Raw genomic sequence first — 15,877 nt, forward strand, 5'->3', positions numbered from 1 at the left:
TGGGTTTTGCTATATGTTCGAACTGAATTAGTTGGAATTTTTGAAATGTGCTTATTTGCGATACATGTTCAGTAAGGTATGATTATTTCTGAATTGGAATTATAACTCATGTATTCGAATTTATAATAAGTGAATTGTGGATATTTGAATTTGATAAATTTTAAATGTTTATTAATTCTTTGGTGTATGAAAGGTGAGGAATGATTGTGCTGAACTGTGTTTTATACAGTAATGCCTCATAACCCTAATCCGGTAACGGATACGGGTTAGGGGTGTTACAAATACAAAGGATCATAAAATCAACCCATATATATATATATAAGGTAAGTAGATCACATAAGGATCCTTGAAAAATAACCTTACTTGCTTTAATCTCTTCTTCAATAATAAGCACAAGATTTTCTGCACAAAATCCTCAAAAAGATTCAAGCATACAACTAAAATATTTTGACTAACAAATAAGACAAGTTATAAGTTTGAACAGTACCAAACACCAATGGGCATTGCTCCTTAGCACTCCTCATTAATTGTCTCAACAATACCCACAGGTGTCAAGTCTACACATTAAAAGATTCACATTTCAATAAAGAATTATTAGTGTTATGATAAAAAAGAAGAAGAGAAAAACAAATTTTAATAGCTTTAAAGTTATACGTGTTTTAAGGCTTTGAGACTTTGAATGTCCAAGTTCAAGTTTCACCATGCGCAATTACAATGCGTGGTTTCTCTTCCAATTTTATTTTGGGTTTGAATCTCATTATATGTGGATTATGTTTGAATTTATTCCTATTTTCAATCCAATAATACTTTGAGTTAACTTAATTCTACTTATAATTACTCAAATATATATTTATCAACTTTACTATATACAAATATGATAAATAATTTAATTTATATGATTTAATTATGATTAATTATAAAATGATATATTTATAACATATTTCCAATTGCTCGAAGAAAAAATCTAAATTTTATATTATTTTTATAAATTAAATTCGAAATCGAGTGGAATGAAATGCTTATTTTTCATCAATTAAAATATATTTTTTCACTTTTTCACTTTTAATGATTTTTCTTTTTCAAATGTATTAATTGGATTTTCAGGGTAAACTTGAAGAATACCAAAATTTAGAAAAATTTTGTTATTTTATAATAATAAAAATAGTAATAATTTTTCATGTTGAATTTGAAGTTTCTTTCTTTTCCTTGTTGTGCAATTTGGGGTTTTAAGGTTACGGTTAGGTTAAGATATGCTTGAAATCAGATTCAACATTTAATTTTTTTCCACTTTAGAATTGTTATTTTAATTTTTAGCGGTTTCAAACTTGGAAATATATTTATTTTTGAAGATGGAAAGATATTTATTTATTTATTAAATTCAGCTTATAAATCTGGTGTAGTCAGAAGGAATTTTCAGAGCAGCTTTAGGTGAAGTCAAATTACAGAAAAACTTTTGATGAACAAGTAAACTCAATTTTTTTTCTCCCTTTTAATTTATGTGTTTTTTTTCTTTCCTGATGATTGATTTTGTTCTGAAAATTTTCTTGATCAAAATTTTTTATAGTGATTTTTTAGGGTATAGGTTTATTTAATCTAACTTATTTATGGTGAGAATAATACATGAATTTTTATTTAGGTATCAAATTAACAAAAGATCTAAAAAAAAATGTGTCGATGAATTTGATGTCCAATGTTGCATTTAGCTTTGTAAATGTTAAAATCAATTGTTCTTGTGGATGAATATATCTGATCCTAGAAATGATAGAGCTGGATTATTAATATAAGGGATCATGATTTTTAAGGTTATGAAATTACTTGGATTATTCATCCAATAAAAGAAAAACACTATCATAACTTTAGGGTTTTCTTTTCGATGTTTAAAATTATCTATAATTTTATCCCAATTTTTAATTAGGAGGATAAACATGCTTGAGCGTGTTTGAACTCACCTCTTCCTGTACTGACAATAATATCGATACCAATCAAATGGAGACTCAGCTGGTAAGTTTAGGTATTGAATTAACTCAATCGAGAATGTGAGAATATTATGTTTTGAACTCACTTCTTCTTGCACCGACAATATATGTCGATATTAATCTAATTGAGACTCGATCGGTAAATTAAAGGTTTTAAATTAATTCAATCGGAAATGTGAGAACATTAGTTTTGTTAATTCAACTAATTAGGCTATATGAGTAATTTGGGAAAGAGTTCTATTAAATTACATGGCGAATCACATTTTTGGCTGAATGGTAAATTTGTGTGGGCTTCAAGTTGATTGGCATAAGACGCAGGATTCGACTCTGTGTTTATAGACTTTTTTCTCCTTTCCCGATATAATGTATTGTTCACATGTACTAATGATTAGAAATGGTTGGAAGTTTTAGGATCTCCAAAATGCTTTAGAATTGATCCTCCTCAATGCTAAAAGCATGAATCTGTAACATTATTACAATTTCGACATTTATGCTAATCTTATAAGGATTTAATGCTTTATTTTGAATGGAAATGAAGTTATTTATTTATTTTTTAATTGCTTTCCTATTTCTGTGTAGATAAAATATTATTTTTACAATACTTCAGACAAATAGGTACCTTACATTAGGTTGTTTAGCTTTTAAGGTGGATCTCTTTTGTATTAATTTGTTATCTATTCCTTGTACAAAATGTAGTTTTTTGAATTGTCATCCATTGTCTTGTGTAGTAATACGGATAGGGATGGAACTTGTGAGAGTTTGTCTTAAAGAAGAGAATGATGATATTTCATCAGTTCCACCAGGTTTCGAGCCTCGTGCATCGTTTACCTTAAAGAGTGAGGCACAGGATACTAAAAGACATGAGCGTGATAATTTGATCTGTTGTTCAGCCTCTGCTAGTGCAATTCTAGTTGAAAAGGAAACTGGGTTGGCCAATGATGAAAGTTCAAAGATTACAAGGTCAATGTCTATGAGGCGTCGACCTTGGATAAACTATGGTCAATATGATAGCAGTTCAGAGGATGAACCCGATCATGGAAAGCTCAATCAAGTTAGTTTCTTCTTTCCTTGTTAAGTTGTTTGTTTATTATTCTATAGCTGCAACATCTTATATGCATGAAATGACTTAGAAGTCCCTTATAGTTAAGTTTTTTTTGCTAGGATTTATTTTGTATTGTAGAGTTACGTAATTCAATGACTACAAAGCAGATGGACTATGCATTCTAGAATGCATAATTGATATGATGTTTTACTTTATTAACCATTGTCTTCAAATATTACATCTGAAAAATTTACATGAAGTGGAACAAGAGAATAGGACAAGCAAGCAAAGTTTCCGATAATGAAGTGGAACAAGTGTTGAAACAGGTAACTGCAAGATGGCGTCCAGAAGAGGCATGTAGGCCAGATATTGAGGATGTACCTGTGTTCTACCCAACAGACGAGGTACTTAATGTTGCTTACAATATTTTGAGTTGTTTAATTTTCTTAATTTGTCGTGCCATGCTTTTTACTTTTGCTTGTAAAATCTAGAGTTCTACTTAGAATTGAACTGGTTTCATTTTGTTTCTCCAGGAGTTTGAAGATACTTTGAAGTATATAGCCAGCATACGACCAAGAGCAGAACAATATGGAATCTGTCGCATTGTTCCTCCATCTTCTTGGAAGCCTTCTTGTCCTCTTAAAGAAAAGAATATGTGGGAAAATTCTAGATTTGCTACTCGTGTGCAGAGGGTTGATAAGCTTCAGAATCGTGATCCGATGAGAAAAATGTCAGAAGCCAATAACAATATCAGAAGGAAAAGGAGAAGATGCATGAGAATGGCTATAGACTGTGGGTCTGATAGTGGAAGCATCTCAGGGTCTGATGCTGGACTTTGTGAACTGGAGGGGTTTGGTTTTGAAGTTGGCCCTGAGTTTACTCTGGATAAATTTCAGACATATGCAGATAATTTCAAGACCCAATACTTTAGGTTGAAGGAAAATGATGTAAATATGGAAGGTAAAATGGCCATTCTTCAAGATCAGCATGAGCCTTCAATTCAGAATATTGAGGGTGAATACTGGAGGATAGTGGAGAAAGCGACTGAGGAAATAGAGGTACAACTTGCAAGTTTAGGAAAAATAAATTGACTACTCCTCTCTTTGATTGATTTACTTCTGCATGGTTAACATAGCCGTGGGAGCTGCGTTTTTCATCTGCCCTATTGTTTCTTTCCATTTTAAAAGTTCACAGTTGCAAATATGTGTACCTAATTCTTATGCTCTATTTCTTTTTAAGGTCTTATATGGGGCTGATCTGGAAACTGGAGTTTTTGGTAGTGGATTCCCTAAGAAGCTAAATCAAGCTGGACTTGCTTCTGATGAAAAATACATAAAATCAGGCTGGAACTTAAACAATTTTCCCAGGCTTTCTGGATCTGTCCTCTCGTATGAAAGCAGTGATATTTCTGGGGTTCTGGTTCCTTGGTTGTATGTAGGAATGTGCTTTTCTTCCTTTTGTTGGGTAAGACTTCTAGGTCTATAAACCTCCCAATATGCTTTGAATATATATATCATGTGCATGTAATATCGCATCATAAGAACATTTAAGAAGTTGGTATGTCTTAAAGTGATCAGATCCAGGTTGAAATATAGTGCTGATGTGAAAATGTGCATGCATTTGTTCGCCTATCAATGGTTCTTTTGAACTTGCATGTTTGATGTTTCATTTAAGGCCATTACTTATACATGCAACACTTCTATTTTAGGCAGTTGTTTACAATCAAAGGATGACTTGAGGAGGCTAAGAATTACTAATTCATTTTGCTTTCATTTGTTTTATATGGATGCGACCAGCATGTTGAAGATCACCACCTATACTCGTTGAATTACATGCATTTTGGTGCTCCAAAAATTTGGTATGGTGTCCCAGGAAAGGATGCTTCTAAATTGGAGAAGGCTATGAGAAAGCATTTGCCTGACCTTTTCGATGAACAACCTGACCTGCTTCACAAACTGGTGAGCTAAAAGTTCTATAACATGGTTCAGAAAATCTTTGTCCCAGGTCTGTTAAATTACTGTAATATTACCGCATGATACTAATTATGCTCTGAATATCATTCTTTCACACAGGTCACTCAGTTGTCCCCTTCCATACTAAAATCTGAAGGGGTACCTGTCCATCGATGTGTTCAGAATGCGGAAGAGTTTGTTCTGACTTTCCCTAGAGCATTTCATGCAGGGTTCAACTCAGGTTTCAATTGTGCGGAGGCAGTAAATGTAGGTCCTGTTGATTGGTTGCCCCATGGACAGATTGCTATCGAGCTATACCGTGAACAAGGAAGAAAAACTTCCATCTCGCATGACAAACTATTGCTTGGAGCAGCAAGGGAAGCAGTCAAAGCTCACTGGGAGCTCAATTTCGTGAAAAACTATACTTCTGATAACATGAGATGGAGAGATGTGTGTGGAAAGAATGGAGTCTTATCTAAAACTCTCAAGGTAATTATCATGCCCGTGATTTATCTAAAAGTATACGCATACTTGGCTCAAAATCTTTATGATAATATTTATCTTGTCCTGTTCACAGGCACGTGTTGAGATGGAGCGTTTAGCAAGGGAATTTCTTTGCAGTTCCTCTCAGCCTGTGAAAATGGACAGAAACTTCGATGCTACTAGCGAAAGAGAATGTTGTATATGTTTTTTTGATTTGCACCTCTCTGCAGCGGGTTGTCGCTGTTCCCCTGATAGATATGCATGCCTCAATCATGCAAAGCACCTCTGCTCATGTGCTAGGGATGCCAAATTTTTCCTCTTACGTTACGAAATAAATGAATTAAATATCCTTGTTGAGGCATTGGAAGGAAAACTAAGTGCAATCTATAGGTGGGCAAGACTAGACCTTGGAATGGCTCTGAGTTCATACGCCTCCAAAGACAATATAATGGAAGGAAAACCTAAAGAGGTGCAGTCAAAACCATCAGTCGATTCCTTCAAAGATATGCCAGGAGAAGAAATGTTGAAAGAGAAGCCTTTGATTTTAACTCTGATATCTAATCCGATGTTATCACACCAAAGAAATGAAGTATCAGTGGCTTCGTTACCATCAAATGATCCGAACTCTAAGTTGAAGAAAGAGGATTTAATTCTTTTTGGTTCAGACTTAAGCATGCATGGAGGCCAAACTACCATGGAAAGTGAAGTGAAAAAGCCTGTAGCTCCAGTGGGTGATAATATTAATCTTCTTAGCTATGATGAACCAAAGAAACCAGTTTTAGAAAGACCAAAAGAACATTTTGTTGCTAAGCAGTCAGAAGCCTCAACAAGATGTACTGAAAACTTGAGTCCATATACTTGCAAGAATGAGCCTATAACTGATGCCAGTTCCCCTGATTTACAAAGGAATGGTTGTTCATTTCACTATTTACAAGAGAAAGTGGAGCATACTGGAAATAGCATCACATTGCTAGGATCTAATGACCCGGAAAGCAACCATCAGGAACTGCTACTGTTGGGCAGTGAAAAAGCCAACAAGGAGAAACATGAGAATGCAGGAGCTATTGCCTCTTTAAGTTCAGTTGATAATGCAAGAAGTAATGTAGGAGGTCCAACTTGCTCAGAAAATAATCTAGACAGAAATTTCCGGCAGAAAGGTCCTCGAATTGCCAAGGTAGTGCGTAGAATCAACTGTAATGTTGAGCCTCTGAAGTTCGGAGTTGTGCTCCCTCGGAAGTTATGGTGTAACAGCCAGGCCATTTTCCCTAAAGGTAAGTTGTATTCTGAGTCTTTTAAGGCTGATGCATATCAGTATATATTAACTCCTTTATTCTAATTAATGCAGGATTTAAGAGCCGCGTTAGGTATATAAGTGTTTTAGATCCAACAAATATGGCATACTATGTCTCAGAAATTCTGGATGCTGGGAGGGATGGACCTTTGTTCATGGTAATTTAAATTATTTGTCTTTGATGTTCATCATGTTTATGCTTGTATATCAACTATTTTTTTAATTGAATTTCAGGTGTCTGTGGAGCATTGTCCCAATGAAGTATTCATTCATGTTTCAGCTACCAGATGCTGGGAGATGGTGAGGGAGCAAGTGAATCAAGAGATCACAAAGCAGCACAGACTAGGAAGAACCAACCTCCCACCATTGCAGCCTCCCGGAAGCCTTGATGGCTTTGAAATGTTTGGTTTCTCATCACCAGAAATTGTGCAGGTAAATCAGTTAGTATAATATGTTCAAAGTGATTCTTTCTGATGAAGTAAACTCATATTTCATATGGTTTAATCTAGGCTATTGAGGCAATGGATCTAAATCGAGTTTGTATGGAGTATTGGGACTGTCGGCCTTACTCACGGCCTCAAGTGCAGATTCCACAACATTTTCAGCCTCCTGGTAATGGTGGGAACTTAGAAACAACATCTGGGGAACAAAATGCAGGGGCTTATAAGAATAACTGCTTGCCTGATGGAGTTGACGCACTACTCGGAAGACTATTCAAGAAAGCCAACTCAGCAGAATTACATTTACTTTATAGTATTTTAAGTGATAAAAGACCACCCATGGGTATAGACCTCGTAGCTCGACTCCTTAACGAAGAGATTCACAGTCGTTGATGATTGAAATTCTTTGGTCATGCAGATTCTTACATACCAACATCCTGTTTTCATGCAACTTGCCTGCAATTACACCTTTTGATTCAATCCGTCATTTTGTTTTTTTTTTTTTTTTTTAATTGGAGAAGATTGAAGACAGTAGGTTAGTTATTTTACTGTCGGATTTTTTGAATGCGGATCGCTACTCCGATTGGTTTCCGGCCCTGAGCTGAGAGGGACATTGGTAGTTTAGTTTCATACCATTCTCATTAAAAAAACAGAGCTTATTATTTATTATAATTAAATTTTATCTATTTTCTTTGAACAATCTCATTATTAATTTTAATAATATCTTAATTTTTTTTTTACATAATGGCTTGAACTAAGCATAATCTCTCCGGACCCAATAAAAGGATATTACGTTACAATAAAATTATCCCAAACGTTAGTGGGAAGATTATAGGAGAAATTAAATGGTGAGGGGGGATTCCTGTAAACATTCCAGGAAAAGAAAAGAAAATTGCGAAGACTGGAAAAGATGGGGTCAAAGATATGTAATCTGACAACTAAGTAGCTATGTTGTTTTAGAGCCCAGACTGCAACCAACCAGTTTTGTCGATCGTGATAGACTCGTGGATGGGCCATGGTGGGTGATAAAAGCTGTCTTTTCTGCCATCTTGCCTCTCTCATTTTCGTTGCCCACATTGTTTGAGATTGTGAGGTAAATTGAATCCATAATATTTTTTATAAAGAGACTAAAAAATTTCTACAATATTGACGCTAAACCTTCAGTATTTTCAATTGCATTCCCTTTGGTAGCAATTATTCTTTTTATTTTCAATATTTCTTGATTAATCTTTTTAAAAAAAATAGATTGCACCTTTTCTTGTGATAATTTAATTTTATGCCAGATTAATTAATTAATTTTAGATACTGATTTTGTATAAAATCATTAATATCTTGATTAGATAATTAAATTTAGCAATTAATTAATACAAATTATTGATAAATTAGGATTGATTATCTTTATAATCTCGAGTTTCTTAAATGTTGATTAGAAATTATGTTAGTTTGATTATTGTGAATCTTGTACTTGTGTTTATTTTGTGTTTGATCTATTACATTCTCAAGACATCAAAAACACTTTAAGTGGTTTTATTTTTGTAAAGAAATTCTATTTTTATCACTTAAACATCCATAACAAATTTTGAATTTTTTCAAATGATAAAATGGTATGAATAAATATCAAAATTTTAAATTAATATAAAATTTGTAGTTAAAATTGACTAAAACCAAAATCTTGACAGTGAAAAACCTAATTGAAGCCCAAATTATGGGTTAAAATATTAAACTTAGGTGAATTATTATTGGTTTAATACTAGTGTGCATATTTTCACTGCCTCAAATAGCACAATTTGTTGGGTTAAAGTCCACGGCTGTGCCATATGCCCCCAGCTAGAAAAAGTAATTAGGCACACTACAACAAAGTCCCAAAAGCAAGCACCAACAACTACTATAGACATATCGAATGGAAGATGGAAGAAATATAGACAAACCTTCAAAGCAAGGCCTCAACCACTACAACTCAGATTTGACCCCAAAATTCCATCGTGGTGGCAGACGTCACCTGACAAACACATAAAACTAGAAGCTTGGTAAAAAAAAACAGTTCCGCAAAGAACCTAAAGAGGGAAAAGGAGAAACAATTCCATCAAAAGCGTGGGAAGGCCCCCCTTATGTAGAAAGGGGATCCAAACCACTCTAACCCGGAGATAGGAGGTTGAAGAAAATGATGATGGTGGTTGGACCCCTATTTGAGTTGTTATTCTTAAGTCGATAAATATTCTCTAAACTAAGTTTTTATGATTAAACGAAAGATTAGTTGGACTGTGAACCAAATATTATAATATCAATATTAATTATATAAATAAAAATATTTTCTTGCACCATATTATAGGGTATGATATCATTTGAGAGAATGATGTTGTTATTCTAAAATATATATTTTCATATTAATAACATCACTTTAGTATAACATAAAAAAATAAAGTTGGATCAGATTAGCATGTTGCATATTTCATAATTTCAATTATAGATGGAATTAAAATGATATATACTAAACTTGATTTAATTATACAAATTCAAATTTAGATGATGATAAACTCGACCAAAGACCGATAGATAATGATAATGAGCATATACTAAACATTAAAAAGAGAAAACCCAACAAATATAAACTAGAACAATTAAAAAAATTGCATATGAGGTTTTGTTTTCTTGCTATTTTTTTATCTGTAATCGTATTATTAACTACCTTTTAGACTAACATAATGCATATGATAATTTAATTTTAATTTTTGTTACTTGTTTAGAATTATTTTTATCATACTAATAATTTTTATAGTAATTAATATTTCTTTATATTATCAATTATGTAATTACAATGTGTAATATATCAAACATAACATAAAGACTTATAATGAAATTATACTCTATCAGTTAAATACATCTAGAAAATTATAATTTTTATATTTTTAAAAATATAATTATTATTTTAATAATTACATTTTCTTTCAATTACGTGTAAGCATACTTATAGAAAGTTTTAGAGTTTTGGAAATAACTCACATCACTAGCTCAAAAACATGGTCGGAAGGCAAAGACAGACAGCATTGACAGAAACTGCAAGAATTTTACAACAGAAAAGAACAGTTTCGAATGAAAAATAAATAAATGGATACTGTAATAAAACTTGAAATATTCTATAATGTTCTCAAAGGTTTTGGCCTTCCGTATGAAAACAAGCAAAATTAAGACGAACCCCACCATGTTTAAAATTTGACGTCACTTCACACCATTGACAGACCTGCTATGCTAATTTAAATGCTACAAGATGCTTCAATTTTGGATTTTCGATGAATAGTGTCATTATTTTCTACTTAAAAATCTAAGTTGAATAATTGTGATTAGGGTATCCTTGAATAATTTTTTTTTCTAAATCTATATCGAATCAATCTCAAAGCTTAGTTTATTATTTAAAATAATATTCATATACTTTATAATTAAATTTAAATAAAAATATGTTTTTAATAATTTCCTTTTTTGCTTTTGAAGAGTGTTTTATTTTGATATTTTGTTCTCTTATATTTTGGATTTTGGTACTTTTAGTTGTTTCTTGTAGAGTTAAACTTTGATCGTATAGCGGAGTGTTATTCATCGAACTTAAATGATTAGTTGTACCGAATTAATTAAATTATTGAATGAATTTATTCATTAAACTAAATTCCATAAAGATGGGATTGTTAGACTCAAATTGCTGGTGTCTTGATCTTCTTTCTCTCCTTGCTTGTCTAGTATTATTGTATTGTTTTACTCCTTGTTATAACAACAAACACAATATCAATATTGTAACAAAGGTAAATTGAATTATTCTCAAAAAATTTTAATTTTTATCGAGACTCCCCTTACACAAAATTCTTGGCTTCATCCTTAAAGTCTGGAAAAATGTTGAATTGTTGGTCGAGTTATAAAGTCAATTGTAACTAAAGTACACAAATGGAGTTAAGATCCAATCCTAAATCTGCATACTATTATAATTTCAATAACATGAGAGGTAATTTAAGACCAAGTCTAACTTCAATCTCATTCACGCTCATTGTAAACTCACTCTCATACAACTATAATAAAAGAACTCTTTCACTAAAACCTTCCCCAATAAAAGCCTAATCTAAACTACTAATACATTATTACCAAATTGCTAATGAAAACATAAAACAACTCTCTAACATTTGTAGATTTTGTAAATAAAATAAGTATGATTAGAATTAACCATTGTAATTTTACCTAAATTAAACTTCTTATTATAGATAATGCAAATATTTTACAAAAACCACTAGTCTCAATAATCAATTAATTCAGCATCAACAGGAAATATTTTAAATTTGTATACAATTTTACTTTGAGTAAAATAATGTCTGACTTAATACAGCAATCATTGGTATAATTTATCAAAAATATATATTTTTTAAAAAAGTGAAAATCTCTATATTCTATAGAATCTCGTTTTGTCAAAGTTGGTATGGGTTATGCACATATTTCAATCAACATCAATAATGCACCTCCGTTGTTTAATTTATCCATAATAATTTTAACAATTAAATGTATCAACTTTCAACTATCAACAGTAACCATTAAAAATAATAGGTTCTAATCACAATAAGAGTATTTAATTTTAAAAAAAATTATATAATTAACATATTAATTATAAATTATTTTATTCAATGAAAATGTTACTATAACAATTTTAAATCTAAAATAATAATATAAAAAAATATTTAATTTTAACAAAGGGTGTTTCAAGTTTAAGTTTTATCATGCACATTTATTCCATTTGTTTGTGTATTTAATAGTTTTATTCTTACTTTTAGAATAAAAATAATTTAATTTTAGTCATAATTATACAAATATATTAATTATAATTATAATTATATTTGTACATTAAATTAATTAAGCCTAATGATAGTTATACATATTACTTATAATTGTGTACCTATTATTTTGTCTAGATAACTTTTATTCCATGTATGACATTTACTTTGTCCAAAAATAGCTTCTATTTTTAATCAATTTCTTTTATCATTATTTTTTTAAAAAGCGATAATTAATAAATTGTTAAATAGTGATATTAATTTTTAATTAATAAAAACTTTTAACAAGAAAATTAAATAAATATTTATTTTAATCAAATAAATAAATCGGATTTGAGGAGGAGAAATAGGGCTTCTCTTTTAATCAAAGTAAAAAAAGAAAAAAATGAAGAAAAATACATTTTAATTATTAAAAATGTTATTTGTTACTGTTTAAAGGTTAATTTGACCAAAATAATAAAAAAGAATGGTAAATTGTTATAAATAATAATATTATCGGAAAAATATAATAGATAAAATGTAACAAAACAGACTAAATATTAATTTTAAATATAGTTGAAATGTTCCTTGAAGAATATATCAAATAATTGGAGAATTTGACTTGTCAGTTACTATTATTATTATTTAGTTTTGATTTAAGTAAAATAAATTAAAGACATGGAAAATTAGAGTAAGTTTGACAAAACATCACACTACCAAGGGAATGTAAAATTACCTAAAGAATAGGTAGAATTGAGATTACTAAGGTGTTTGATTAATTGAATGTAAGATTATCCTTAGTTATAGGATTATCGAATATAAGAATACTTAGCGCATTATCGAGTATGCTAGATTATTTTATTTGGTTAATTTGACTAAAATGTAAGTTTTGATATTTAGTTAACGGAATATAAGATTATTTTAAAACATAATTTTACTAAATTATCCTTAATTACAAGTAAGGATAAATAATGTTATTAAACTATATTGAGAAGGAAAGGTAACTATGAAAATATAGAAAAAACTAAGATAATAATATATAAAATGTAAATTTTTCTTAACTAATAAATCATTATAATTAATAAGGAAAAACACTCGCTAAAAATAGTAATTAATTAAAAGTTAAGGCAATACAATCGACCATACATAATACAATAGACAAATATTAAAATTTCTCAATTAGGCTATGATCATGTTATCATTCACTCTGATAGCTTGGAAGTTGTTAAAGGCATCCTCAGAAGTTATTCAACAATCGCTAACTCCGCATTAATTAGGCGAATCCATAATATTATGTTTCAGGAAAAACAATAGTTTCTGCAATATATCCCGCGGGAATAGAATCAGGTTGCGGATTGTTTAGCCAAACAAGCTTTGATTGAGAAAGGAAACATGCAAGTCTTCGATGCCCCACCAGAGATGGTTCGCATTTTAATTGATAGGAATAAGCTTTCAGGCGGTTCTTTTGATTAATTGATATTCTTGTAATTTTTTTACTTTTTTTCTCACCAAAAAAAAATTTCTCAATTAATAATTAAATTTATCGTTATCATATGAGATTTGCTTGTAAAGAAAATGTGTTTATATCTTAAATACAAATAAATTCTATCCTCACCTAGAGGCAAATCTAGGGAGTTGGTAGGGGTCTCGACCCCCTTAAAATGAAAAAAGTATTATTTACGCCCTTTAGAAATTTTTAAAATTTTAAATTAGTAAAGTTAAAATTGTATTTTACCCTCCCCTGAAATTATAAAAATTTGACTTAATCCTTTAAAAATTATAAAAATATAGACTATTAAAATTAAAAATTCATTTCAATCGACCTAAAAAATTTTCTGGCTTATACTGTCCTCATCTATTCAAAATTGTATTTTATGATTAAAAGCAAAATATTTTAAGAAATTGCATCAATTACAATATGCAAAATGAATTAGTTATTAAATTTTAATTTGGTGATTTTTTTTAAAAAAAGGAAAATATTAAAATAAGTAAATCAACATTTCACAAATAAAGAAATGAGTTGCAAAAACTTGAATCCAAATTTAAAATTTAACTTAAAAATAATTATTGTATATATTAGTTAATGGGATAAACCTTAAAAATAATTACTTTGTTTATATTAATTGAGGAGATAAATCTATAATTAAGGGTAAAATGATAAAAGCTGAAAGGATAATTTTGGCATAAAAGTAACATTATTCAGAAATTTTACATTTATTAAGGATGAAGTGGTAATGAAATTACGCTTATATTTTGGAATCTTGATACTATTGGAAAATTGTAATATTATCATCTCAAAGTTAAAAAATACAAATAGAGGAAATGTTATTCTATAATTTTATCTAACTCACATTCTTTGAACCAAATGCTTATGAACCCTCTGTTAGAATCTCATATTACTCTCGATTATGTTATATCCTTAAATAGAGTCGAGCCTTTAAAAATTAAAATATAGCACAATAAAATTTCGACCTCACACTCAACCACAACTTGCAAAACCTTAATTCTAGATAAATGATATTTTTCTAATTTTCAAACCATTTCCGACATGAATTTAATCAAACAACTTTAAACATAATATAGATTGTCGTAACCATTTTTTTGAAAAAAAAACGGGAATCGACTTGGATTTTGAAAATAAAAGAACGGGAGTCGCCACCGATCCTTTTTGACGAGGTGTGATCGGGTCACCTCATAAAAGCGGTTGTTTTTAATAAATATTTTGATTTATTTAAACAACAATTTTGGTCTACGCAAATCAAGAAAACAGGTTCGGGAGTCGGTTACGCTCGAGGAAGGATTAGCACTCTCGATACGCCCAAAATTGGTACCTAGTTGATTAATTAGTGTCTTAGTGTCGAAAATTAAAAAACTTGAAATAATTTTAAAATACGATCCTTCTTTATAAAAAGCTCAAGTGTTAAAGACCTTCTTGTCTCAAAATATGAAATGTCACACCCAGTAAGTTAGGACACGACATCTTGAATTTTCGAGAGCGAGCTTGCCTTTTATGGAATCTGTGTATTTTATTAAAAGGGTATTCGATTATTTAGAATAAACGAGAGAAGTCGAAACCCAGTAAGTTAGGGCACGTTTTCTCGAATTTTCAAACACCGAATATTGCCTTTATTTCGAAACAAAATTCTTATTTCGAGATGACAAAATATCATACACTTCGCATCTTCGAGAATAAGCATTTTTCAAAACTCGTATAGTAATTTGAAAGAGTATTCCGTTATTTAGGTTAAATGAGAAAAAATCGAAACCCAGTAAGTTAGAGCACAATTATCTCAAATTACCTAATACCGGAAATCGCTTTTATGAAAGAATTATTTTAATACATTGAGTAAAAAACGTGATTTATAATAAAACATAAATGCTATGGTATTAATATGTATAATGACATAATGATAGATGTAATAGCGTCAAAAGAAAACAATTATAAAAGATGAAACAATAGTGAAGCTTAGAAATATGAAAATGTAAACACATACGTGAGGAAAATGAAATAATCGAACACACAAGCAAATAAATAAATAAACGAATGTAAAAAAAATGGTAAAATAAAATGACAATGGTAATGATAATAATGATAAAAAGTATATACATATATGTATTTAGGTACATACATAATAATGAAGTAATAAGAAATATATGTAAAAATATATACATACATAATAATAGTATAATATTAAAGGATACGTATCGTAGTATATAAAAATGTATACGTAATAAAATTATATAGTATGTATATGTTAGTAATAATAATTATGATGACACAAATAATGAATGATTCAAGGTTTGAAAGAATTTACAAAGGTATAAATAAATAGATGACTTAAACGATAATAATGAGAATAACGATATATATAAGTGATACAAATGCGCTAAAATACGTATGTATATATATTTTAA

The 15,877-nt window shown here is 30.1% G+C and overlaps 1 protein-coding gene across 3 annotated transcripts; it reads left to right on the forward strand.

The window, feature by feature from the left end:
* Positions 1-1,194: 1,194 nt before the first annotated feature.
* On the forward strand, positions 1,195-7,929 carry LOC108462588 (putative lysine-specific demethylase JMJ16). 3 transcript variants are annotated; one of them, XM_053023866.1, is made up of 11 exons: positions 1,195-1,464; positions 2,705-3,027; positions 3,279-3,422; positions 3,552-4,076; positions 4,258-4,482; positions 4,815-4,976; positions 5,091-5,459; positions 5,548-6,724; positions 6,799-6,902; positions 6,979-7,176; positions 7,254-7,929. In XM_053023866.1, exons 2-11 carry the CDS (start codon positions 2,719-2,721, stop codon positions 7,575-7,577), a joined length of 3,537 nt encoding a protein of 1,178 aa, XP_052879826.1. In that variant the 5' UTR covers positions 1,195-1,464; positions 2,705-2,718; the 3' UTR covers positions 7,578-7,929. The 3 variants fall into 3 exon arrangements, with proteins under 3 accessions (XP_052879826.1, XP_052879827.1, XP_052879828.1); XM_053023867.1 differs by having other exon boundaries at positions 3,345-3,422; XM_053023868.1 differs by having other exon boundaries at positions 1,195-1,428; positions 3,345-3,422.
* The last annotated feature ends 7,948 nt before the right edge of the window (positions 7,930-15,877 follow it).

This window comes from Gossypium arboreum, chromosome 13, assembly GCF_025698485.1.
Source record: "Gossypium arboreum isolate Shixiya-1 chromosome 13, ASM2569848v2, whole genome shotgun sequence".
Lineage (NCBI taxonomy): Eukaryota > Viridiplantae > Streptophyta > Magnoliopsida > Malvales > Malvaceae > Gossypium > Gossypium arboreum.